The 26,271-nt window shown below is 37.5% G+C and overlaps 1 protein-coding gene across 1 annotated transcript in view; it reads right to left on the bottom strand.

The window, feature by feature from the left end:
• Window positions 1-26,271, bottom strand: part of COBL (cordon-bleu WH2 repeat protein) — a 159,783-nt gene that overhangs the window by 42,269 nt on the left and 91,243 nt on the right. The window contains exons 10-11 of the mRNA XM_074146968.1: window positions 10,012-10,150; window positions 6,946-7,116 (exon numbers count right to left, since the gene is read on the bottom strand). Of these exons, the coding sequence (XP_074003069.1) occupies window positions 6,946-7,116; window positions 10,012-10,150 (310 nt within the window). The remainder of the gene's footprint in view (window positions 1-6,945; window positions 7,117-10,011; window positions 10,151-26,271) is intronic.

Below are 26,271 nucleotides of genomic sequence, written 5' to 3'. Positions count from 1 at the left end.
ACTGAAAATATTTGTATAAGTGTGATACCTATTAGCTTAAAATTCACCTTTAGCATTATTGTTACTTGCTACCTACTGCAGATATGTGACAACATCGGCTCCCTCTGGTGGTCAACATAAAAAACGTTTTACACGGCCAGTCAGTAAAACCCATGCACCAAGAAGCTTAATCTGTTTCTAATTCAATGGTTTTCATAGGGGTTGAGCACACTCATCAGGTATCACAATGGGTTTAATCAAAATTATACATCTGTCCTTTTTTCCTAAGAGCACTGAATGTCACCGACATTCAGTCATAATACTGGAATTTGTTTTGATTTATAAGCTAGCTATGCATTTACTTGACCTCCTGAAACAGCTTAATAATATGGGCTTTTTTTGGTTTTGTTTTTTTTTCTTTTCCTCAGATATGTTACCATGAAGGACAGTATTTGAGCAATGCTGTTTCATAGTGCAGATAAATCCTGAATATATTAAATGTGTTTCTTACTAACTCTTGTAAGAGCATTTTGGTGAAAAACTGTAGTATAGTAGTCAATTTGTCATCAACTTCTCCATGTCATTCTCATTATATTTCTAATGTCTCCATGGTTAAAATATAAGGAGTAAACGCAAGCAATGTCCTTTCATATCCCTGCTAACCTAAGGCTACATCAAACTGACCTAAACTGACATTTCTTCCTCTCATTGAAAATGACAGAAAACCCCTCATTCTCTTCCAGAAGCTGAATTGAGGTGACGTTAGAAATTCTGGGTCGAAGCCTGGAACAAGCAGGGATTCCCCGACTGTACCTTCGTGCTGAGCTGGTGCTCAAGAACCAAACTTCCAGTGAGTTTGTATTCCCATAATCACGCTACTATGAATTAACAGTTGTGAAACACAGTATCTATGCAATTCCACTGAACAGATTTGGATGTAATGAGTGTCACTGAAAGTTCTTTCCCACACTGTGTATAGTAATGGGAGGTTTTAAACATGCTAATCTTATAGTATAAGCATAATTTCTTATAATTAAGTTGATTTCTTGTAAAGATGTAGCAATTTTTCTTCTTTTTTTTAAGTTCTGTATAATACTGTATATGTACCTGGCACTTACAAAATTGTAAGAAACAAAGGATATGAGCTAGCATAAGCAAGAATTTTTTTTTAAACTCAGAAAAACAGAGCTGGTTAGCTTAAACCATTCATTAAAATACTTTATGTAGGAATGTCACAGAAACTGTTAATTCACACAAACATAATTTTAGAGGAAATTTTGCATTTTAACATAAAAAAAAAGTAAATTAAGGATAAGTTATGAACTTTTTGAGTTCTTACCTAGAGCTTTTAAGAGTTTGAACAGACCACTTGAAAAGAGACAACTTTTCACAGCAAACTTGTCGGCTATGCGGAGGGGGGTTGTAGCTGTATTCCTTCAAAGCCAGGAATTTTTTTCATCAAAAATGTAATTTTGTTGAAAACTTGATCCTCCTTTAAGCTAAACTGGTGTCAATGCAAAGAACTGCTTTTACAATTCACTGTAATTCTACATTGTACTCAATATAAAAGAAGTTGTTTCACTACTTCATTATTCAGTTTTTATACTAGTCTGAACTCCATGGGGCATGTAACTCTGTGGAGGTACAAATAGGATGTAAATAGAGTAATGAGAATGGGTAAATTAGGTTCTTAATCTTCACATTGTGAACACCTACTAGTTGTTTTTTCTTAAGAGAAGACTTACAATTAAATCATTGTCCTGTCTTAAGAAGCTATTACAAAGTACCTGGCAGCACAGAGAGTTCAATTCTACTTCACTTTTATTAGAAGACCCTTAGGGTATTAAGTATACTTTCTGAAGCATCGCTTAAAACTTATTAACTACATGTCATATTTGTATTAAAAACCGTCAAAACCCTTTTAAGTCATGTTCCACATTATCTGTAGGAATGCTATGCTTTCTTATTCTCCATTTTGCCTATCTGGAAAGGATTCAAGATGAACATGATTATTTGCTTGAGGGTAAAACAATAATTTTTCATCATTTAAATTAAGAGTTATATATTGCAACTCACTCATTTAAATAACATAAATGTCTTAAAACACAGTACATGTGAGGTCAGAATAGTTCTGGGTGTGTGCACCATTGCAACTCATAAAACCTATGTTTATAGTTCAGAATGATTAAAAATACATGCCTTATGGGCCATTCACACAAAGAACTTTCTTCAGCGCAAAGAAGTTTTTGGTAAGTACAATCCTATAGCTGATATTTTAATTATAACTCACTGACTATTTCAAGTACAACTGTAAAAAGGAGACTTGTGGAACAAGATTTCTCTTGAGCAAAACGTTTGCATCTTTTGTTACAGAAATAGAACACACACCTTGATTTCCATAGGATCTCTCCAGCATCGAGATAAAATTACTCATACTAAGGATCAGGACGAAAGCAGAAGTAAAACCTATGAATCAGTGCATTTGGTACTGGCTGTTAGTATTCCTTTTAGGCCCCTTATAAATCCAACAGATCTTTCTGTTTCTTCCTTTCTTGGCATTTTCTTGATTCATAGCCAAGATATAGAAAGAATCTTGCACTTCAACTTGACTAGGCCATGCCCAAAGGAACAAAATATATGCAACGAAGGAAAAATAGAATATATTTGAGAACGTAAAATGTTATACTAGGATAACAGAAAAAAAATGAAAAATTGTTTCAGGAAGTTTTCATTAACTCTTTAGACAGTATTGAAAGTAAGTCACCCCGTCCCAAAACCACACTCTTTTAAACTCCAAATCAAATTAAAACATGGCTCAAAATAAAGAGAATCTTTTGAAAAAGAACAGACAAATGTATGGATAATCTCTCTGAGGCTGATACATAGATTCATGTAACACAGCATTCAGTTCAGGAGCTTACATCTCACAAATGAGTATGAACCACAGCCAAAAATAATCAATAGTAATTAAAAGAGAATGCGCGAGTTCAAAAAGAAAGGAAGCCAAAATCTCAGTCAGAAAAAAAGGTTCTTTCCAGCAGGGGAGGAAGGAAGGCAACAGAAGAATCAAGAGTAGCAGAGGCACAGGAGGTTCAGAGGTATGAAGGTCATAGGAAGAGGCAAGGTCTGTCAGACGCGCTTGGTATATGAAGGGAATGATGCACAACAGTAAACTGTTGGGGGAAAAGAGTAAAAGGATAAAATCATAAATATTGTGTAGGTCAGACACCAGAATGGCTAGCATGCTCAGTAACGTTAAAGAATCAGACACCCAAAGGAGGTGTAGGTGTGTGGGCACTTTTTAAAATTCGGAATCCCACAGATGCTCTGAGACCGACTCCCTGGGTTCCTGTATAAGATAACTCAATCCCAAGAGCACAACACCTACTGATACGCAGCATGTCTGTGAATTCTGCTTTACTTGGCCTGAATTTTAATTCTCCATAAGGTACAAGATAGATGATGTTGGAGATTTAACTTCATTCTTTAGCTTCAGATCAGGCTGGATGAGTGAGAGGAGTGATGGCAGTGTAAGCCTCCTAAGTCACATTTGCAAGTTTTCTTGCTTTAAAGACCATCTATAAGAAAAAAAAGGCTGGGTCACTTGACAGATGGCTTCTGAGGGAGTTCACTATGACAGGCCAGCAAAATTCCCTAGTCAGCAGCCTGCAGTTCTCAATCAATTTAAAACTACATGTAAGAAAACGTAGTTTCCTCTCTGTGAATTTCTCTACCTATTTTCGCTTCAAGTTAACCAAGTCCAACGCTTAGAGACTATCCCTAATGACTGCGAAAGACTTGATATATATCTAAGGTGACTGAATAAACATGACCGAATTGCTTGTGAAACTGTCACAGCTTTTGTCAAGTGTCTTGTAGTACCTGTTAATATATCAATGATATAATGAAAAACATTAAAAATTGGATATGGGGACAAGGCTCCTTTCTGTTCTCCTTGTTCCTTAAAATTAACCTGATATTATCTATCAACTAGTAGTACAGGTGTCATCTATGAAAGTAACTGGGAAATGCTTCTATGCACTCTACCCCTTTCAAACTTTCTGGTTAAGTGATGATTGATTATTTTTATCTATAGTTAAAAAAAAAGACACTTTCAAATCACAGTTTCACTTCTTTAAAGACAGAACACTTTCCAAAATTTAAAAATTGATCAGTTTTAAGCCCTTACCCAGTGTGAACCCTGAGTGCACAAGTATTTTATCCAGTGTCAGAGTGAAGAATTTAACTTCAGGATCTCACTCCACAAGAAGGTGAATTGCTTGTTCTTTTTCAAACAGCACAAAATTTCAAACAAATTTCTTATTGTGTTTCTTAATGATAGTTCAAAACAAGCCAAATAAAGGGCTAATCATGGAGGTTTTAGTTTAGTTAGCATGTTTTAGTTGCTTATCTAGGTGCAGCAATCTTTCAATATGGGCATTCTTTACCTGAAGTAGCACAGAGCTCACTATTGACTCATTTATTGGGAACTTCACAAGCTATGTGACATAACCAAATGCCATGCAACAGTGGTGACAATCGCCATTTCTGCATTCCCAACATGCAGTCAATCTTAGAATCACAGGCCTTGAAAAATCTGATTAGTAATATAAGGAAGGAGAAAGGATTGCATAAATATATCATTTTAGACATGTACACGACATGCAGCTAAGGGTCTACCAGACCAAAAGTTAAGAGGAAAGGCCATGTAATGAGAATTAAAAATATTAAAGAGCAAAAACTGTGTACTCTTGTTTGTGGAAGAGTTTCTTACCATTAGAGTCAGAAAAGCCCAAGTATCTTACTAAAGGCTCTATTCATGAACAACTCCAACTAAGTTTGGGAAACTCCGTGAAGAGCGATTACCATCACCGTCTACGAAATGAAAATTCCTCAACACGAGTTTCCCAGAGCGCAACTGGGCAACTGTGTTTGCATGAGGGATGAGGCATGGTGCCCCACAGACAGTCGCAGATCGTAAGAAACAAGAATGTAAACTCCACACGATCACAGAACTTTAATTTCTCAATGAGAATCTCATCTTGTGAAAGACAAACTGCTGCTGACAGTCACCCAACTCAGCAAAGGAAGACCACAATCCTCATCAGAGAAAACTGTTTAGAGAGTGATTTCAGAACAAATATGCCTTTCATCAATAGCTGGCATCAGTAGCTTATCCTCCTTCCCACCTTGTTCTATAAGAAAGCACATTTACTGAGGTTAGAGTTCGGAAGATTGAAAATTTTGTTCTTTGAATCTACCGCCAAAGTCCTATTTGCACTGCTTGAGGCATTCTCAGGCAATAAAAAACATCATTGCAAAACTCTGTTCTTGTACTGCTCAACCGCTACAGCATCTAAGCACCTTTCAGAATGGCATTAGGCAATATAATTAGCATCTGTCATATGTGCTGCTTTCTCTCATGGGCATATCCATACGCATTTCTCTTGTATAAATCTATACACGTATCTTTATCTCGGTAGAGCACAGCACAATTATAAACCTAAACTTGTCCCTCTGCAACACTGATGCTTTAAGTATAAAATAAGTACCCACTGAGCACTATTCTTTTGCTCTCAGTAAACTGAGGATAATGAAAGCTCATGTTATGTTTCCATGTACAAGCTTAATCAACTCCTTTTGGCTGGGATATTGTGTTTGTTTAAGAGCAAATGATCAGGCTGATAAAATCAGAGCTGCATTGATTAAAGGGTATTTGATCACCAAGGTAGATCAGGAAAGCATTGCAAAATACTAGTGGTAGAAACTCAAATGAAGCAGAAATATTAATGCAAAGAAGGCCACAGAGGATTTTTAATAAAGCAAACATTGTAGGCACGCTGATGGTATCTAGCAAAAAAAAAGATGATTTTAAGTATGATATGATTTCTGTGCATATGCTGGTAAAAATGAAATAGGATTAATTCTCAGTAAGATTCAGGTTTTCTGTTAATATGGATCTCCTTAATTTCCTTCTCTCCCCCCCAATAAAACTGGTCAGTCTGTGTTTCCTCAGCACAGATTTGAAAAATAATGCTTTAGATTTAGCTGGTATCCAACAGCAAACACAGCAACACTAATGGATCAGAGTAACTGCTAACTGCAGAATAATTAAAGAAAATGTCCTGGAAAAAGATCTTTTGACAACTTAGCAGCTAATGGAGACATTTCTCTATCGCATGGTTAGGAGACACCCTCCTAACCTTCAAAGGAAGTGTGTCCATAAGATGTCATAACGTGCAGAGCTTTGCTGCCTTTACAGGATCTACATGGGTGTGCAGGGCAAGCCCACAGGGAACATAATACATGATCAAAGACTTGGACTGTGTACAAAGATTTAAAGACAGTCAATGGATAAGCATGAAAAAGTAGCATGAAAACATGCTTTTCAAAAATACACAAGGATGTGGAAAAGATCCTATTTTTCTGTCAGATAACTGTTATGCCCCGAGGGGAAGAGCACACAAAGGACTAAGATGGCAAGGAATATGTACCCATTAGGACAGGAAGGCCTTTAACAATATATAGCTCCTATAAATGGTTTAGTTTTCTTAAGGGAGACACCTTGTAGTTTTCAAACTAGACTGGTAGACCTATTGACTCTCAAAGGAAATTGTCTCTGGAGAGACAAAAAAAATGTTAGTACAAAAAAACAAACATAGAGAATTAATACAAGACAACAGATTTTGCTTCCAGCTGTACAAAGTCACAAGATTTGATGGTTTTTTTTAAATAGTTCCATACAATGGCCAGGTATCATCCACAAAACTGTCTCCAAACAAGTGTTTTGTTTACTTTATATTAATTAGTTACACTGCATTGGGCATTTTAAAAGACAACAGCCTGGAAAAAAGGGAAAAACCAGACATGTATGTCTAGAGAGCAGAGAAGAAAGTCTGGAAAAGCTACCCCTGAGAGTAACCATCAAAAGAGTGGAAATGCAAATACACATATTTTCAAACATACGTTTAGGTACCAGCTCTGTTGGTGCTGTAACATCTGCTTCTCTGTAAGATATTGTTGGATCCACAATGTCTCTGTCAGGAGGAGGGTAAGGTGGGGGTGGGGGAATCACTAACTGGGGTGGACCACGAATGGTGCCTCTAGGAGGCTTTTGTGGCACCTGCCGTCCATCACCTACAGGGGGATCAATTGACCAGTTACTTCATTGCAAGATAATAATCGCTCTGTTTATTGTCATTTTTTAAACACACATTGATTTTCCCTTACCCGCATCCAAAGTTTCTGGACCTAATTCTGCTCTTATTTACCCCCAAATAATTAAGGGAGAAGGAAAAGCTCGGTCTCTCCTTAAACCAACAGCAATGGGACCAGAATTGGGCCCAGCATATACATGTACATCACAACTAACAGTTAAAAATCACCAGTTTTGGCACACATAAGGAAGCAGGGGAAAAAAAAGTCTAATAAAAAAAATTGAAAAAAGCTACATAAGGAAATATGAAAAATGTGTTTTATTTTTATCTTCTTAAGTGCCAAATTGCCTGAATTTGTTGACCTCTAGGATACTTTACATGAATACTTTCCTGATTCTTTCAGAGGAAGAGGAAGATGCCTCAGGTCAGTATTTTTAAGTAGGTATCTTGACAGGTTTTTCTTTCCTTTTTCCGAGTCGTTTTTTTATTATTTTGACATTGTGAAGAAGCAGATGATTAAGTCATTTTTTGCAAAACAGTGTTTAAAACTATCAAAGGAAATGCTCATAAATTTGGCTGGGGGCTTATTTCAATACTATGTGCAATAACTAAATACATAATGCAACTTTGCACTATATTAACCATCTGCAATGTTAAAAAGCTGCTGCCAGTTTGTAGTGTATGGACCTAGAGCTACTGCAATTTGTAAAATTCTTAGAGGCTGAAAGTGCACTGAGATACCATGACAACCTGCTCATTCTGCTCTCATACCCTGCCTTAAGCATCTGCTGCGGTCATTGCTGAAGACAGATGTTGGCAGAGGCAGACCTCTGGTTTGATCCATTCTGATCATCCTGAACTCTTAAGCTCATGCTCTGGTGCTGCTGAGAGGGGAAGTAGCACCGAGAGGGAGGAAAAAAGATTAAATGATTATGATTTTTCTACTTAGGAGTCACTAGCTTCCAGAGATTCAAGACACAATTAAATGCTGGCAAACGTGCAGACCCTTTTTTACTGCTTTGAGAAAACTGAGCACAACACTTTGGGATCAAAAAAAGTGATTCAGTATTGAATACTGAAGTGAATTTACCAGTTTGAGAATATTTCTGATAGGATCTTTTGCTTTGATTCATGTGGCTAACTTGGGAGATACATAGGTAGCTTTAATCCTTTTTCCATCATGTGGCTGCCTATTTCTTGCAGCACATTATTTCCCTCACTACAGTCTTGCTTTTTTCACAGCTTTTCTCTCTTGCTTTCAGAGCCATCTGTGCTTTCTGATCATTTTCTTGCAAGGGCCCTGAAAAGAGGCTGTTTTACCAACCTTCCCTTGCTGTAACATTTTTTCCTCTTAATGAACACATTCATTCAAGAAAATAGCAGAAAATGAAAAGCACTGAAGATAGGGCTACTGTAGGACGAGTTCTTTGTCAGTGTAAATTAATAAGGTTCCATTAAAGAAAACGATACTACAGCATCCTACATCAGCAGACTCTGGCCAGCAAGCACTTATGTACACAGTACTGAATGGACTGTAAGTGGCTCGGCTCTGCTCTATTTCATCTGTAACATTCTGAGCACTGGTACAAAATAAAATGAACACTTAAAAAAAGTTAAAGCACCAAATGGTCATCAATAAGTGACCAGCAGTAGGGCAAAGCATGAGGAGTGACAGACTGTGACATCTGCAAGGGTTAAAAGTAAGCCAATTTGCTGAAAACTCCTGTTATATGGCACAGCGATAACGTTCCTCTTAGAGGGTTTAAATAAGAGATGTCAATGGAGTCGAACATGTCACAAGATAATGGACTCCTGCTACTACATAAATGCTGAGGCATTAAATGTGAAGCATTTACTGAAAATAAATGTTGGAACAAAGCCAAGAGGTTTCTTTCTAAACTGTGAGGCATTTGTAATGTAAGCAATTATGTATGACAGGATGTCATATCTGTATGTCTTAGGCACTTTATGAAACATGAGGTCAAAGGCATGAACTGAAGTGCACTGAGTGCATTATGGCACTTGAAGAATGATTCTCTTAATGTACTGAAAAACGAGTTCCAATATGTGGGGTTATTATCTCATATCGTTACCCATCATAAAATCACTTTGTTTGCTAAAAGCATAATCTTGGGGTCTTCACTCGGGCAAAGCTCCCACCGATCTGAATAAGCTAGCAATCGTATAATGCCAGAGGTCTGGGAGAACGTTTTTCAGTCTTTCTGTATGAGAGTAAATGTGGTGTCACATACAGCTGAAGGCTAGAGTTTCTTTTGCTGTGTCCAGCTATGTATGGCATTCCTTTGAGAGTACCGGTTCTTTTCTTCTACTGATTAGCTAAAGACTCAGCAGAGATTGATTCATAATAAAACTGAGGACTAAATTAAAAACTTCACTAAATACGGTCAGTTGATGTTAAACTGTTGGAGATACTGAATCAGCTTGACTGTACTTTAGTTCTAGCAGAACCCCATAGCTTCAGACGCATTCAGTATTGCCTGGCCTATCTCCATTTATTAGCATTTCCATTTACTATTTCCGTATTTCTATTTACTAGCAAAATCACTATGACCTTAAAGGCACAGAATAGGCCCAGGGCTGGTGCTTTTGGATATCCGGTTTGTATACCAAACATTCAAATCATCTGATGAGTGTTATCTACGGTTTACTACCCTATAGTACTATGAATGGTGCCATTAAAAAAAAAAGAGGTAGGACACAAACACTTATTTCCAGACTTTCATTCTGCAGAGAAATGTGTTTTTTCCCCAAGTTACAAGTTTCCAAACTCAAAGGATAACAGAATTAAGGGAACTTCAAACAGTGAGCATTGAAAGCACATGCATGGGATTATGCAGGAGAAAACGCCTCTCACCCATTGTGCTCTTCCTCTTGTCTTCCCTCTCTTCTGTCCTGTTTGGCATGGCAGGAGTAGGTGGAGCAGATGCAGCTGGTGGAAGAGGGGCACGCCTCTTCTTTTTCTGTAAATCATTTAGGGATGATCCTTGCGAAATCTAGCGAAGTTGAAAAATACACACAGTAAAGGGTATGTTTTCTCAATGTTGTAAATTCTCAGTAACAAAACAAAAAGTGATTGTCGTATGACCTAATTTCTCAGGACAGTATATTTATAATGAGCATGTATGGTGACAACAAATTAAAAAGACAGATCAGAAGAGGTATAGTAACACTGCACTCAGAGAAGGAAAGGAACAAGAACCACAGATGACTGTCACAGCAGAAATACCAATCTAGTAGAATTCAATGTTTTTGGTAAAAGGGAGCTAGAGACCCCAACACTGAGCGATGCACAGTATGACACTACGTGTGGTGTTAAGCTTGAGCCATAGCACGACCTTGTTTTTCCATTGGTTGCTTCAGACTCTAAATTATGGTTAAGTACTCCAATTGGTATGCGTAGAGAATAAACTCTCGCTCATTTCTTTGATTTTCCTCTCAAATTCTTGTTTAAGGACTTCTGAGAGAAGAATCAAGAATTGAAAGTTTGCTTGCATGATGAGCTGAGATCATACTGTACTCTATTTATGTCTACTGGACTTCACAGACATACTTTTGAAGATCCGTAACACCTTGGCTTCCAAAAATTGCAACATGCTGGTTGGCAAGCCAAGACTTCATTACTGTTTACACTGCTTTTAAAAATATGAAAGATTTTATTACAAGTGACTTGGGTTTCACTGGGTTGCATAATATTTTCTGGAGCTTGTTGGAACTTAGCTCTATTTCCTTTTTCCGGAAAAACAATAATAGTAAAACCAAAAACATGAAGGAAAATCTGTTGAATTTTTGTATTTGAAAAGTACAGACAACACTAGACAGAACCAGGCTTAGCTGAGGCAAAGGGTAATGGGAGCCACAGATGGCATTGCTGTTGGCATTCCTCAGTCTTCACATGCATCACTTCATTGCTCTGTCTCTCCTGATACTCCCCAGAGCTGAAGATATCCAATATACAGAACTGCCTGGTGGTTTTCCAATATTTCAAAGGCCTAAAGAATAATAATAATCTTTCCTTTAATCCAGAGGATTAATGAACCCTTAAAATATATTTGTTGTGGGAGATTTCATTAAAAAACCAGTAGCTTCACACTGCTCAAAGCTATTATCTGAGTTCAGAGAAAAGGCACTTATTTAGATTCGTCCTTTCCTACATTGAGTGAAAACTCTGAGAATAAGTGAATTCTACGAAGAGCAGGACATGAATAGAGCCTCTCTCACTTAGCCTTCCTTTTTAAAAGCACTCAGGAGGATCTTATGTTATAAAACACAAACATTCAGTTCCCACCTTTCAGGATAATGCTTTAACCACCATGCCTCATGACAGTTAGACACTTCCACCAGGTGTCCTGGTCTTGCTTTCTACTCCCACGGATTATTTTGGCATTTTACATTAATTGTTCACTGGATACAACACATCCATGACAAACGCTGGTGAGGCCACCCTAGATGAAGTTAGGTACAGTAAATGGGCAAGAGTATTACTACTAACTAGTGATTTTGCAGACTTCAATTTTGGTTACCAAACTTCATGGCATTTGAAAAATTAGACTTATATCTAGAAAAGAACATGAAACCGAATGGATATGGATATCCAGGAATGGATACAGCAAAATTTTAGAGCTCCTTCGAAAAACTTTTGCCCAAAGTCATGGTGTTACTCTGTATTAAGATGGAGCACCTCTCCTGATGAAGAAACTGCTTGCTAGTGGTTAGGAACTGACTGAAGTCGAATCCCAGCCCCTGCTCTGCAAATTTTTACAGAACCAGAATGCCCAATTTTGAGCTGAAGACAGGAACCTTTCTTCAGTGAAACAGCCTCATCAAGCTTTGGTTTATAGAGGAGGAATTACCTGGGGGACAGCTACCTAATCCTGCGTTCTTCTCCACGTCTATGTGGGACAATTGGCAAATAGGCACTTGGAAAAAAAATCACATTCTTCTGCATGGCATTTTACACGGGAACATTTAATACTGTATCTTGATTCTTGAGGATAAAACCTTACAAAAAGAGAAAATTATCAAAGCAGGGGCTTTGATTAATCTGACTACAAACTCTCCAAAATTAAATAGATAGGGAGAACTTGAACTGTCTGGGAGACAGGCAGCTTCTAATCTTCTCTAATACTTCACAAGCACAAGCCACAAATTATGTGATTATTTAATGGCATTTTACAGGTTCCACATTCACTCCTGTCTCTCCAGAAGGAAGAGGAAAAAAAAATGAATGGACTGATGATTTAAAAGATAAGTCTAGGAAATCCTCATTATCAAGGCAGAAGGTAAGGAAATGTGTGTTACCACTTGAAATAATAAAGATTGCTAACGACCCTTTCCCAAGTACCAGATAAGTGAAGGATGTTAGTCTGGTATAGTCAAATTCCTCAAAGATACATTACTGCTTTACTAAGAAGAAAGGATCCTTTAGATGCCAGTTTATTTTTTTTCAGCTCTATGCTTTCTTATTTAGTCGAATCTTCCGAGGAACATTAAATAGGTGTATGGATAAACAAGCTGCTACAGCTAAAAAAAAAAAAGGCTAGAAAATGGAGTTGATCTAGTGCTCAACTGCAATAATGCAAGTTTGGTCAAATACACACACACAAAAATGCTTTTATTATACTGTCAGCTAAGTGCAGTATACTTCACAAACACCATAAAGAAGATGAAAAGCTTGTTTAAAGCCAGCCACACTACAATGTATATAAGAAGTGTCTAGTTCGAGAACAGGTCATTAAAATTGTTAAAAGTAGTTCTTTAATGCCAACCTCGATAAACCTACAAGGCTAAACATAAATAGAAAAAACACAAAGAACATTCTGTTTCTTGCAATTGTTTATACCACAACAATAGAACTTGAAAATAATTTGTTATGGCTGGCTGCTTCTTTTATAAAGAAATCAAGCCTTAAGAACATTATCTGAAGTAATTTCCCATCCAAACTTTGCTACAGGAGCCCCTCTCTGAGCATAAGAGTATTTCCTAGTCTTAGCACTTGTGCTTCACCTATGTCGCATTTTTAACTAGAAGAAATTACTAGGTCAGATTCTGTTGCACAATGAACACATTACACATCTTTAAAAAGATGCTTAACAAGTGTTAAGCACTTTAAAGATGTTAGCAAGTGTTCTCTGACTACAATTAATACCATCAACTGAGTTAGAGGTGAGCAAAGGAGACCAAAAGGACCTAAGTCTGACAAAGAGTGTCACTTCTATTTCCACACTGATGAGACCACATATGATGGGAAAAACAGTTTTCTAAATTCATGTCATGGCTCACATGCTGTTTAAAAATACTTCCAATATTGCAGACAAAATATCTCAGAAATGTGCTGAATATAGTCTCCTTCTATGAAAGCTCAACATCTTTACTAAAATTTGAGGGCTTTAGATAATATATTTAGAGCCTAACAACAATATCATGGGGAGGTTACGTGTCAAAATTGTGTGGAAAATAATCCTGCCAGGCTAATGCTTGAAATTTTTAATCAGTAGCATTTGAAAGTCACCTTGCGTCCAAAAGGTCTGTGGATACAGTAATATTCAGAAATTGAATTTGAGTTTCTTCATGCCAATATTTTGTTTGAGTTAGGTTGCACTGAATATGACTTCGTGAAAAATATTAATGTAGACCCAAGGTAAAAAAAACCACCACCACCAGAAATCCATCAAGCTTTCAAAGACAAGGAGGTTCTCAGATAAATTTCCAACGTGAACTCTGCTCCTTTGCCTTGCCCGTCCTCTATCTAAAGGTCAGAAACTGGTTTTCTATTTATCAACCCTTCACTATTAATCTTTCTAACAGAAGTGTTTATCTATGTAAGTACTAGCTAAGTTATCTGGCAAATGCCACCTTCCTTTTATTCACAGACCAAACCAGGCCTAAATTTACTGCAGGTTTACTGCTCCTGAAACTGAGCCTCCTTCTGTAAGCCAGAAACTGTATCATGAATTTGTGCTCCTCTGTCCCTTCAGTATCTACCAACATTCACAACCCACTTGATGACGCTATTTATGTCAGTTGTCTGAATCACTACTTTGACCAAGAAGGATATTTCACTCTGGTGTCTCCAAAGTCAGATTAAAGACTCTTCAACAGCATACTCAAAGAACCGCACATACTGAGTTTGTTCTGTTAAGGACAGCCCAGAAACTCTTACCATAGATGGTAGAGAAAAAGGGACAGGGCTTAATGCAACCTTGGAAAGTGCACATACTGCTTCCTTGTCAAATAACAAAGTTACTGTAATGTTTTAATTATTGCAGTTATATCTTGACTAGTAAAGAACCTAACAACTACAAAGGTGCTCCAAAATACTGATACAGCCAAGTAAAACCTTAAGCTAACACTAGAAGTCCAGCTGAATTTTGGGGGCTTGAGGGAAAAATATCATGTGTCTTCTAAACTGGATGTTGAAGGCCACTTTGGTGCCTTCTGGGAACTACTGCCTTTCAAGCAACACATTTTGCCCATTTATTGAATAGCTGAGGGGGCCTTGGTACTCTTCAAGGACTACTGTGTTGGGACACAGAAACCAGAAGAATGGCCTATGTTTTCTTCCTTCTCCCAAGACTGATGTGTGGAGAGAAGAGTGGACACACAAGAGACGTACTTTATGCAAGACTGAGAAAGATCTTGGAAAAAAGCTGGGGGATTTCAGCTCAGAAACACAACTAAGAATACAAGTAGGGAAGAGTAACTTAAAAGTTGCCATGGAAATACCTTCTTGGACTTGCACACTAAAAGCAAACAGCACCTTGTCCTGGTTTCAGCTGGGATGGAGTTAATTTTCTTTCTAGTCATTGCTGTGTTTCAGATTTGGTATGAAAGGGATGTCAATAATGCATACTGTTCTAGTTGTTTCTAGGTAACGTTTATAGTATTCTAGCACTTTTTTTAGCTTTCCCTAGAAGCTGAGAGGGAGCACAGACAGAACAATGGAATGGCCATGGAATATCCTCTCCTTTTCTCCCTACCCTTATGGATGGGGGCTGAAAGGGGAGAACTGCATGAGCAGCTGCGTGGTCCCAGCTGCCGGCTGGAGTTAATCCACGACACACCTCCTGAGCTACCTGGAACAGGTTTTCCCTGAACAACTGCAGTTTTCTGTTGTAGTTAGCGTCCACACCTACTGGAGAAAGCCCAGACGATTGACAGACAGATCTAAACAGTTCTAAGTGTGCCATGAGGGAAACCCCCCAGAGTGGATCTAGGCAAAATGTGATTGAGGTGCTGAAAAAAAAAAAAAAAAAAGGCATAGTTTGTGTTTCAAAATCCAAACCACTCTTCACAATATCACAATATTTTCATAAACATTACAAGAAATATTTGGCTTATGGCAACAGATTTTTCCTTTTACTATCACTGCTATCATTTTGCCATAGAAAAGGAAAAATGGAAACTTGAAGATCTAACAATTTTCCAGGTGTGCTATTTGACAAAATCCTTCTTAGAACAATTTTATGCCTGTTCAAACATCGTAGCTACAGCTGATACACATATTCTTTCAGCAATAGGATTATGTCTGGAATAAGGATTGTTTTCAAGGGAGCTCCCATGGTGGTTTAGCATACACAAATAAAAAATTGTATAGCATATGATATAAGCTGTGTGAAGAAAGCTCGTATATTCTCTTGCTTCTTTATCCTTTTTATGCAACAATACACATCAGGATCTTTTATTGTTTTATAGAACACTTGTATAGTTGCAACTTCTGTCTAATTTGTATACAAAATGTCTTGTTTGGGGAAACAGTGAGTGATTGTTTGATGAAATTATTTTTAGAAGTAAATAAAAAGGATTGGAAAAAGCACACATGGATTCGATCAGTGGCATGCCCTGACTACAAACTGTTTTCTCTCGTCCAACACTGACTAGACACACAATCAAGCAAGCCAGATTCTGATACACCTGCTGGTGATGATATCATGTGGGGTCAGAATGCCTATCGAATTACAAGAGTATTTAAATATGATCCACAGAAAAATTCAGAGCTAACTTGTACTGAACAACATCACCCCAAACTATGTGTGGGACCAATCCCAACCCTCTTTCCTTCACAAAGAATCTTAAAAGATTTTGAGATAATTTAGAGTCATTTTACAACAAGCTCTAGAAGTAAAAAGAAAAGATACATGTTTTATTAACCAGTTTTAAATTCTTGATATAACCATAACTGCACTGATGCTTCTATAGCATTGTGTGAAAGACAAGTGGTAGGTTGGTATGTAAGATTTATGGTTTGAGAGGTTTTAAAAATATTTTGCTATGATTTTATACATAATTTAAAGCAGTTGAGAAGAAAATATTTTGATCCAAGAGGAGCCAGTCTAGGAAAATCGGAGAGATAAATCTTTCAGCTGCAGAACAGAGACATAAATCTGCCCACTAAACTCGATGATAGAAAAGCTATTCTAGCCAGCTGATTCTGCATTTTCACAGGGCAACAGATGCTTCAACATGAAGCACTAGAAACCACAAGAAGACCCAATTGAACATTAATGTGTCTTAAACAACATTTACTCATATGTCTATAATGTATGACCTGTCCAGGGAATATTAATGCTTTCCACTGGCATACACTGACAAAGGAAAATTCAGGGAGCTCTCAAAGAAACTGGGCGGATAAACAATTCATGAGGCTGACCACTGTAAGTTGCATCGTATTAAACTGTCTATTCAGCACTGAACTTCTCTGCGTTTTCCTTATTGGGTAGTACTCCATTTCATTTGATTAAAAACTGAATGTTTAATCCACAAGTACACTGCAAACTGCATTCAAAGACTGCAGTCTGATGTTTCCCAAAAACATGTCCTTATGTTGCAGAATGCATTTGTGTGGGTTACTTAAAATGCTTACTAGGATCCCATGCAATGCAACAACATATTGTACAAACAACAAACACCGTGATACTAAAAAATCTGCCACATGGGAACAGTTTTAAAGAGGGCACTATTTGAAAAACTTGTCATTTTGATAAAATGCATAGGCATAACTATAGTTACATAATTTCTCTGGATGGGTCATTTAAGTTCTCCACATCTTGATTTTTCAGTGTTGGATCTCACAAACCTTACAATAAAGTAAATAACAATAAACCTAAAGAGAGATTTTTAAAAAAGCCATACAAAGTTAAGAAATGCATGTTCTGACAGCAAGACTGACATTTGGACTGACTAGACCCAATAGCTCGTCTTACTCTGGATGTGCCACTCTCACATGGAACAAGTCTAAATGGGAGATTCCCAAGCTACTGCCAACATGAGTTGAAGTCCACAATGCAACACCAACTAATTCTTCAAGCAGGACAACCACGTTTGTGGTGTGACACAACGCTGCTCTGTATCACGGTGTTTCCTCCTGACTTTGAAGCTCTGCCCCATGCCTCCTTGTACTGTGTTTGGCCCAGGTGATGGTTGCACCCCCACCACACTCATGGCCTCAGCTTCAAAGCTGCTTTGCAGCTGGAAATGTTCAGGCACTGTGTTAAGTGGGAAATCTGGCTTATAACTAGAGTGTAAACTGCATTGCTCTTCTGAAAATACCCTTACCATCGATATTTTACTCAGATGCCACAAAATATTGTATCATTCTGCCTACTTTTATGCTGCTTAATTTCAAATTAATTTTTTCTCATTATTTAATTCTGGTATTAAACAAGGCTTTTTAATGAAATTTAGTGTTCATTACCAAAAATGAAGCTGTGACTGCAAAAACATCTCAGTCTTAATAACGGACAAAAAGCTTAGCATTACCAGATTTTACAGAAATTGCTATGCTCTTGTGCTATTTTATTCATAAAATGAAGACGATGAAAGCCAAGGATGTCCTTGAACATTCAGCTGACTGGCAACGGAAAGCTAAATCAGTTGACACAAGAAAGCCACTACAAGGTGAAGGGGCAAGCTCATTTTTCCATCTGTTTTTATTGAACACACCCTTTGTGAAATGTCATGGTCAAGGACAGTTAAAAATTAATGTCATTCTAATCTTCTTTAAACACTTTAACTTGCTCAGTTAAATGTGTCAGACAGGAAACTATCCATAAACAAATTTGAGATGTTAAATTACTAAGATAGCTGTGATTTCCTTCTTTTGCAAAATCTCATTACTAGCTGCAATATTATTTCCACTCAAGGAAGTCACTCTACAACACCAAATATTTTCACATGCATTGAAACATGTAGACTACACAAGTCTGCGGATGTTTGCTTTGGCAGAGAACTGAACTTCCTCCGTTTCTCTGAATACAATGTAATCCTCCTCATTTATGTCTTCATTTAGAGGGAAAAAAAAAAACCAAACAAACAAACCCTCAAACACTTAAAGATCACATTTTAAAACCACCACAAATTGATTTGCTACTAAGATCCATTTCTCCTCTAGAGAAGTTAAACACAAAGGCAAGAACCACCTCCAAATCTTCATTTCATATTTGTGCTTATCTTTTTAATTAGAGCAAGTACAATTAATAGAACAAATGAACATAAATAAGAGTTTAAAATACATAGTAAGACTGAATCTCAGTATTTCTTCTGACAGCTCTGTCGATGAGTTTGACATGAGCAATGTTATCTCCTTGAGTCGTTGCCTTTGTGAAAGGCACTAGCATAAGGAATTTATACATATCTTTTCTGCCTCAGTCTCACGTCCTGGATTACAGGCTGGCTGATTGGTTGGTCTGCTTATCTGTACTTAAAATCTGTGAGGTGTTACAAGCTAACTGAAGATCTGAAAAATTTATTTTGTATCTTTGTCCAATTTTCTGCCAAAAGGATGGGCTGTAGCCTAAAATCTGTTAGGGCTAGAAAGTGGAAGGCAATCACACAAACGTTTGATGAGGAACAAGGAGAACCATACCCTTTCTTCTGCCACCGAGAGACATACTTCCCCGGAGCTTAAGTTTTCCTTTAGACACAATTTTCTTCTGCAGAGATAGCCAAGCTGAATTTCTCCAGCTTAGCGCTAAGTCCTAGACAATCACCTCAGAAGTCTTCTCAATTTAGAGAAAAACATACTTGACTTATTTCCAGTGTTTACCCCCCTCATATCAGCCCTCTCCATCTGCAGGCACACAGAATGCCTTTGGGCAATATGTCAAGTGATAGTTTCATGCCATCCCTTCCCACTGCCCCCTGCAAATTTCCACTCAGTATAGTTCCTTTCAGCACTTACGAAGGGCAGACAGAAGCCCCTATTTCCATGATCTTCAGAACCCAAGAAGATGGGGGGATAGCAAAGTGCTACCACAGTGTCAGTTAGATGTATTGCTAGGTACTGTAGTGTAACATGGCTCTACATCAAGCCACTCCCCACAAGTACAAGATTTTTATCATCCAAAATTACAGTAGACTCTGCTGTGAAGATTTGTTAGAGAAACCCACCACGGCACTTCACTTGCTATGCATGCCTGGAATTGTCAGCAACCTAGAGCTAAGCAGGACTCGGGGGTTGTCTGCTGAGCTATGATTAAGGTGAGCACACTGCAAACAGAACAAGGTGCCTATTTATCCTGGTGACCTGCACCACCCATCCTCTGAAGAGGCGAAAAACTGAAGTGGTATGCAGTCAGAGGAACTGCATTTGCATTCCCCACTTCTATTACTTTTAGGATAAGACTGTGAATTAACTCAAACAAAACATAGCTTTAAGTAGCAGAGAACAGTTTTTACTAGATTATACTTACTTGTGATGTATTTTCTTGCTTTCTTATTTGGCTAAACAATGACCAGAATGCAATGCCATAAAGCCATTGAATTAAACCTGATTTATACAGCATGTATTTACTTAGTTAATTTTTCTATTGTATAAATGTTTACCTTTTAATTTGGGATCTAAGAAAAATGGAATTATAAGAAAAATCTGAAAAGCAACAACAAACCCAGTTTCTAAATTAAGTGTGGTCATTTTTCATTGCTTAGTGAAGGCCAGGTCTTCAGAAGCCCTACTGCTTAAAATGTTCTTTGTCTATTAACTTCCCCTAAATACGTTGCCCAACAGAGTCTAATAATTACTTGACACATACTTTCTCTTTAATGAGAGTTAAAGCGTACGATGACATCAGCCTGTCCTATTTGTCTGTGACTTGCAAGCCAGATGAAGTTTACTTACTAAATGTTGCAACCCTGCCAAAATTCAGGGCTGCACAGAACAGTATGTTCGGGCCCTGATGTCTTGCCAGTTTTCAATGAAGTGCTTGACAGAGACCACATGTGGAGGTCAAGTGATACTATCATGATCTCACCAGATGGTAAGTTGTGGTATTATTCCCAAGGCAGGTAGTATAGTCTGTTCAGAAACAGTTGGCAGGTGATCCATGAACTCACAGCCAGAAGCAACTGGATTATTGCAAAAGATCAAGAATGTTATTGATGTCGGTGAAAGGACTATTCCAAGAATTTTTCTTGCATGTAATTCAAGGACTCAATTATCAAGATGTATGTTTTCTTGAAAAAAAAAAAAAAAAGGATCTGTTTTATTAACTTCTATCTTAAATCAGTAGCCCTCCTGTCAAAGAAATAATCATGCAAGAATACAAGATTATGTGATGTATGTTAAATAGTAAAAGACAGACACTGCAAGCTCACCTTGCTTGGATTCTTGTAACATATTAAGGATCACCAGGTCACTCTGATGTCAATTCGGGGATTATATCTACACAGGTTAGAGGGCAGGGCTGGACTCGTTTGCAGAGAGCAACAGGAAAGCAGACCATGGAAGAATCTTCCAAAATTTTGTAGACGACATTCTCCCACCCCTCTACAGTAACAGCCTATCCAAGTAAAAGTGTGAAGCACTCAGCACTTCATGCAGTCCAGCCTTCAGTTAAAGCAGGTAAGCAATTTAAATCAGTACTGAACTGGCACTGTGTCCTGGTTTGAGGTAAAACAGAATCAACTTTCTCTTCAGTAATTTTACTTTTTAGCTAAGCCGCTTCTAACAAAAGAGGCCTAAAAATAACAAAAAGATTTTGCATTTCTTGCAAAAAATAACTATTTCTAAAACGCAAGAAAAGCCACACAGTGGAATCCTTTTATGCAGCAGCAGTTTTCTTCCCCAAGCTAAAGAAGCAATATTCTTCTTTCAAAAAGACATAATTTAAAAGCAGACTTTAAGTTTTCAAGTTCCTCTAGTGCAAAACCTATTAATTGACCGTGAACCTTATCTGAAAAAAGACAGATTCTCAAAGGGCCAGTGTAAAGGCAATCTTACATCCCCTTGCACTTCTGAGAGGCTGCACCTTCTGCCTATCATCAAACCTCCACTGAAATTTTACACTAAGATCCTCATTCATACTGGACAAACTTCAGAAAAAAATATAATCAACTGCACTTAATCACTTTGCGACTGAGAAAGCTAAGATTCCTTTTAATTAATTCATCACACTGGAATACCTTACTCTATTTAAAATTATGGGACAAAAGAGTCCAAAAATAAGTATATTAATTGCAAATTATAAAAAAACAAAACAGGGAGACAAAAAAACTCCTGAAAAGCAAGTCAGTTGCCTAAAGTTATTTAAATGCTTTCTGATTATTTTTTTTTTAAAGAGGGACACATGCTGCTAGCAAATAAATGTGCAGTAACACAAAGTTGAGCATTAGGAGCTCTAAAGAGGATGGGTGGCAATTTGGAGTGAAACTACAGAATTTCTTTAGATGTACAGAAAAGAAAATTCTGTAAAATAATATTAAAATGTAACATACCCTTAACTGACTCTCTTTGAAGATACTGAGAAAGTAGCCACTATAGTGCATGTATCATCTAGCTGTAGCCTTTGATAACTGTTTTGAAAGAATTAATGTGTTTCATTAAGTGTGCATATACCAGAATTAATTTTTAGAGCTGTTTTTCTCATAAAAAGAGGTTCAAATTACTCCTTTTCACTAGCAGCTTTTTTTGAGCCTTCCTAAATTTGGTGCTTTACATGACAGTAAGATAAGCCTTCAGCCATCATTGCACTTTTCTTTCTTTTCTTTTAATCTGGGCCTGCATCATTTATCCAAACTAGAGTGTACTTGTCTAGCTAAATTAAGCATCCAGACTGCACAGCAAACATTATCTGATGTGCTATCAGCTGGTTTCACGTTTGCCATCTGAGCGTTGTTTTGTCAGACATGAAAAGAACAAGTCTGGATACTTTTCATTCAGCTAACTGTATGCCATGTTTAAAGCTCTTTAGGGAAAAATGACCAAATGACCTTCAAATTGGAAATTAATTGTTCCGTGTTCTAATATCTTAGTCATTTACTGCAGTGTAGAACACTTTAGGACCACAGCCCTCTTTTACTACTCACTCTTGTTTCTACTAATTGGTTCTGATACATCTTTATCATGAACTCTGCAATAAGACAGCACTAGCCAGGTTCAGCTCCAGTGCAAATATTAAATAGATAAAACTTTTCAGGTTTATGACTGGTTACAAAGACCACTGTTTCTATAAAACCTAATGTGTATCATCACAGAACTTCATGTCTGTGAAGGGCAACAGTTTGTACATGGCTTTTTCAACACAAGGCAATTAACTGGAAGTCATTAAGGAAAGCTCCACCTTCATACGCTCTTCTTGAAGAAATATTGCCTGATCCTTTGGGCAAAACTGGATAGATCCAGGAAAACAGCACACCTCAAGAGATCAATTTGACTTGCTATCTCCTGAAAGGTAGAAATCACCATTTGCTAAGCAAAACAATAGCCCCATCACCGCACAAGACAGAAGTGTCCCAACAGTTCCTTCTTCAGAGGACTTGCAATCTAGAGAATATTTGGCAGTGACCTGGATTTGATATTGATTTCAAATGGAATGGGACTAATCTTTCATGCTGCTTTTTATTTTGGCAGTGAAAGACACATGTCCCAGAGAGTGCACTGGACATCACTCATACCCCAGCTATCTGTAAATTGAGCTACATACCTGCATCTCAGTATTCTGAGACACAGCCCAGGGGGGCTGTAAATACGACCCTCAGAGTCCTGTAGGGCTCTCTGATAGTGCAGTTACAGTATCAAGCTGTAACATGGATACCAGGCAAGTTGCTTTAGGGTTCATGCTGTAAAATTCTTATTGCTCATATGATTTACTGGCAAAACTTCTGGCCTCATTCTGCAAGTGCAAAGTTTTACACTTAGGAGCACAAAACAAAGAGAGTGATGATTTGGAATAGCAAAGACAGCTGTTTCTGTTTTTAACAAGAGATGTGTTGCCTGGTTATCAAATTACCAGTGATAAGAAGACCTAGTGAAGTCACTGAGAATGCTGCCAGTGACTTTCCTGGATTGGTATCAGATCATATGAGACAAATATTTAGGTATGAATCTCTTCAGTATTCTCCAAAAATAACTATACTGGGTTAGATCAAGAGTTCTCTCAAGCTTATGTGGAAAGTGCCTAGAGCAGAGCAGAAGGGAAGGTATGTTCAATACTACCTTCTCCTTAATACTTTTGTAGCCATCAACCATCTTCATGTCAGGGACTTCCTGGTATGGTCTATATTTAAAAATTCAGAATGGATTTGTCATTCTTGCAGCATTTGTTCAGTCTCCTCTTGAGCCCACGTAAACTTTTTGTGCCCATGCCAACCCTTGCAAAGGAGTTCTACAGATCTACTGCTTGCATGAAGAACCACACTCTTTGGGTTCGTGTGGTTTGCCTGTTTCCTACTAGCTTCAAATCCATCCAAATGCTCTTGTCATGGCTGCTTGAACAGTCAAATCCCTATCCATAGTCTTCATGCTACTTTTTCAAGATGAAGAATCTGTACACTTAATGTGTACAGTTGTGCCTGTATTAAGTTACTACACACTTTTGATCACCCTTGATGCCCTTCCACGAGTCTCCTCCCATTCTGTAATACCCTTCTGAAACAAGGGGAACACTACTGTAGGATTTAAGATAGCATAATAAAGCTCACAATACAGTGGTGTTATAAAGTTATTCTTACCCTCTCCTCCTCTCCTAAATTGCTCTGCATCTGATTTGCTTTTTTGATTGCTGTTGAGCTTTGAGCTGACTTTTTTCAAAGAAGTATGTCTTATGATCCTAAGCTCATACTGGTTACCGCCAGCTGAGAGACCAGTGTTTTACAAGGTATTAAGGAAAATTAAGATTGGTCTTTTCTCACATATATTACTTCACACTTACCTATGCAGAATTTTACTTGCTTTCACCTGCAAGTGCTGCCAGCACGCAATCTCATAAGGTCTTTCAACAGCTGTTCTTCATATTCAGCCTTTGTCCTTACTATCTGGATACCTCAAATACCAGTAACAAACTTTGTCATTTTATTGTTTTTTCCAGGTCATTTCTTAACATGATGAACACGGATCCTCAAATACTCCAAAGCTGTTGCAACATTCCACTACTAGATAAGTGGATCATTTACTCCTAACCTGTGATTCCTCTTTTCTTTACTGTCAGTTATTTAAGAGTGAGATGATCTTCCTCTTTATGGAATGGTGACTTGGTTGCCTTAAGGAATCCCTGGTGAGGGACCTTGGCGGAAAACCAGACAGTTTGTATCAACCGGACCACACATATCCACCTGTTTGCCGAATGCGTCAAGAGCACTTTGAGTTGTAAGGCAGGGTTTCTGTTTCACTAAAGTATCTTTACCCTATTTGTTATCTTCATAGAGATGCCAACTAATTTAATTCCCTATTATATTTCTAGTATTTTAAGTACATAGGAGGCTTACAGTTTTCTTGATTTCCGTCATACTTTCCAAACACCAACTCTACTTCCCCTTTTTTTCCTCTGAATTTCTTTATGAAAATCCAAAGTGTGGCATTGGTAGCATTCAGCAATATTTTATCTATTTCTTTGCTCCATATAGTAGAAAGAGACTTAATACAGATAGAGTTATTTTATACAATCATCTGTATTTCAGATAGCACTGTGGTCTCTGGTGCATCATCCTGAAAATACTTTGCACAGCTACTGCTCAGACAAAGGAACTAAAGTGCATTCCTTATCTATGTTATTGGACAAGCTTGATGTTCAGTATCTGCCTATGCGGGTGACCTTAACCTATGAAAAATGCACAGCAAAGTTGAACTGTTTTACCATCATGGGAGAATAGCAGGCAATTCTCTGGCCAAACAGTAAGGTAGTGTTTATGTCAGTCTGGCAAAATAAATTACTTCTATATGTCTATATGAGCAAAGGAAAAAGATCTCATAAACTCTCAACATCTATAGAAATGCATAAATGAGGTAAATAAGCTTCTAAATAAAATTTAAGGCAGAATGACTGGAATAAAAGCCCCAAAGACAGATGGATACTAAAAGCCTAATGGAAAGTTTCATAATTACCATGCAGTATTTACAGCCTAGTACATCCAAAATAAGCAACTGCTACATTAATTTTATGTGAAACACAGAGAAATAGATACAATTACCAATTTTAATGGGTTTATCTATTAATAATCCATCTATTTGTATAGCTGCTCTTTGACCTTATCAAAATACTGCCTCATGCCAATTGTGTAAGAAGTCCCCAGCCTCATGATCTGGCATCGTACAGCAGTACACTGTGCACCCCAGCACCTAATATCCAAACTCTAATACAAAAACTAGGAAGAGACCATGACTTAACAAGTTTTCTTAGCAGCTCCACTACCCCTCTATCATCTCAAGAACTCTGGAAATTAGCACTAGGTTTATTCTTAAACCATGAAAGGACATCTCATATATTTCCACTACCTGCTGACTTCTTAAAAAAAAAAAAAAAAGCTAAAGAAAAGCTTATAACACAAGTACAATTTTATGCTTATTTTACATAAGCATAAAATTCTTCTTTTTCTTCTTTTATGCTTACACAACTTGGGCACCTCAACAGTATTCTGGAGGAAGAGCATCTTTAATAAAGATTCCATATCCCTGCTCTCATCACAAAAATGTTGTTGAGAGATATCACACATTGCCTGAGAGTTCTAACAAGTCAGCCACCAAAACTAGAGAACAAGATAGCTAACACTAATCATATCCTCAGCTAATGAACAAAGACAAAGGAACTTTTAAAAATAACATGCATCATTCACATTTCACTTCTTACACAAAAAGAAAACCAAACCAGAATAAACTAAAAAGGTGCACAAACTCAGTCATTAAATTCCT

Source organism: Numenius arquata, chromosome 4, assembly GCF_964106895.1.
Source record: "Numenius arquata chromosome 4, bNumArq3.hap1.1, whole genome shotgun sequence".
Taxonomy (NCBI): Eukaryota; Metazoa; Chordata; class Aves; order Charadriiformes; family Scolopacidae; genus Numenius; species Numenius arquata.
The sequence above is the reverse complement of the archived record's forward strand: the minus strand, read 5'-3'. Positions and strand labels throughout refer to the sequence as shown.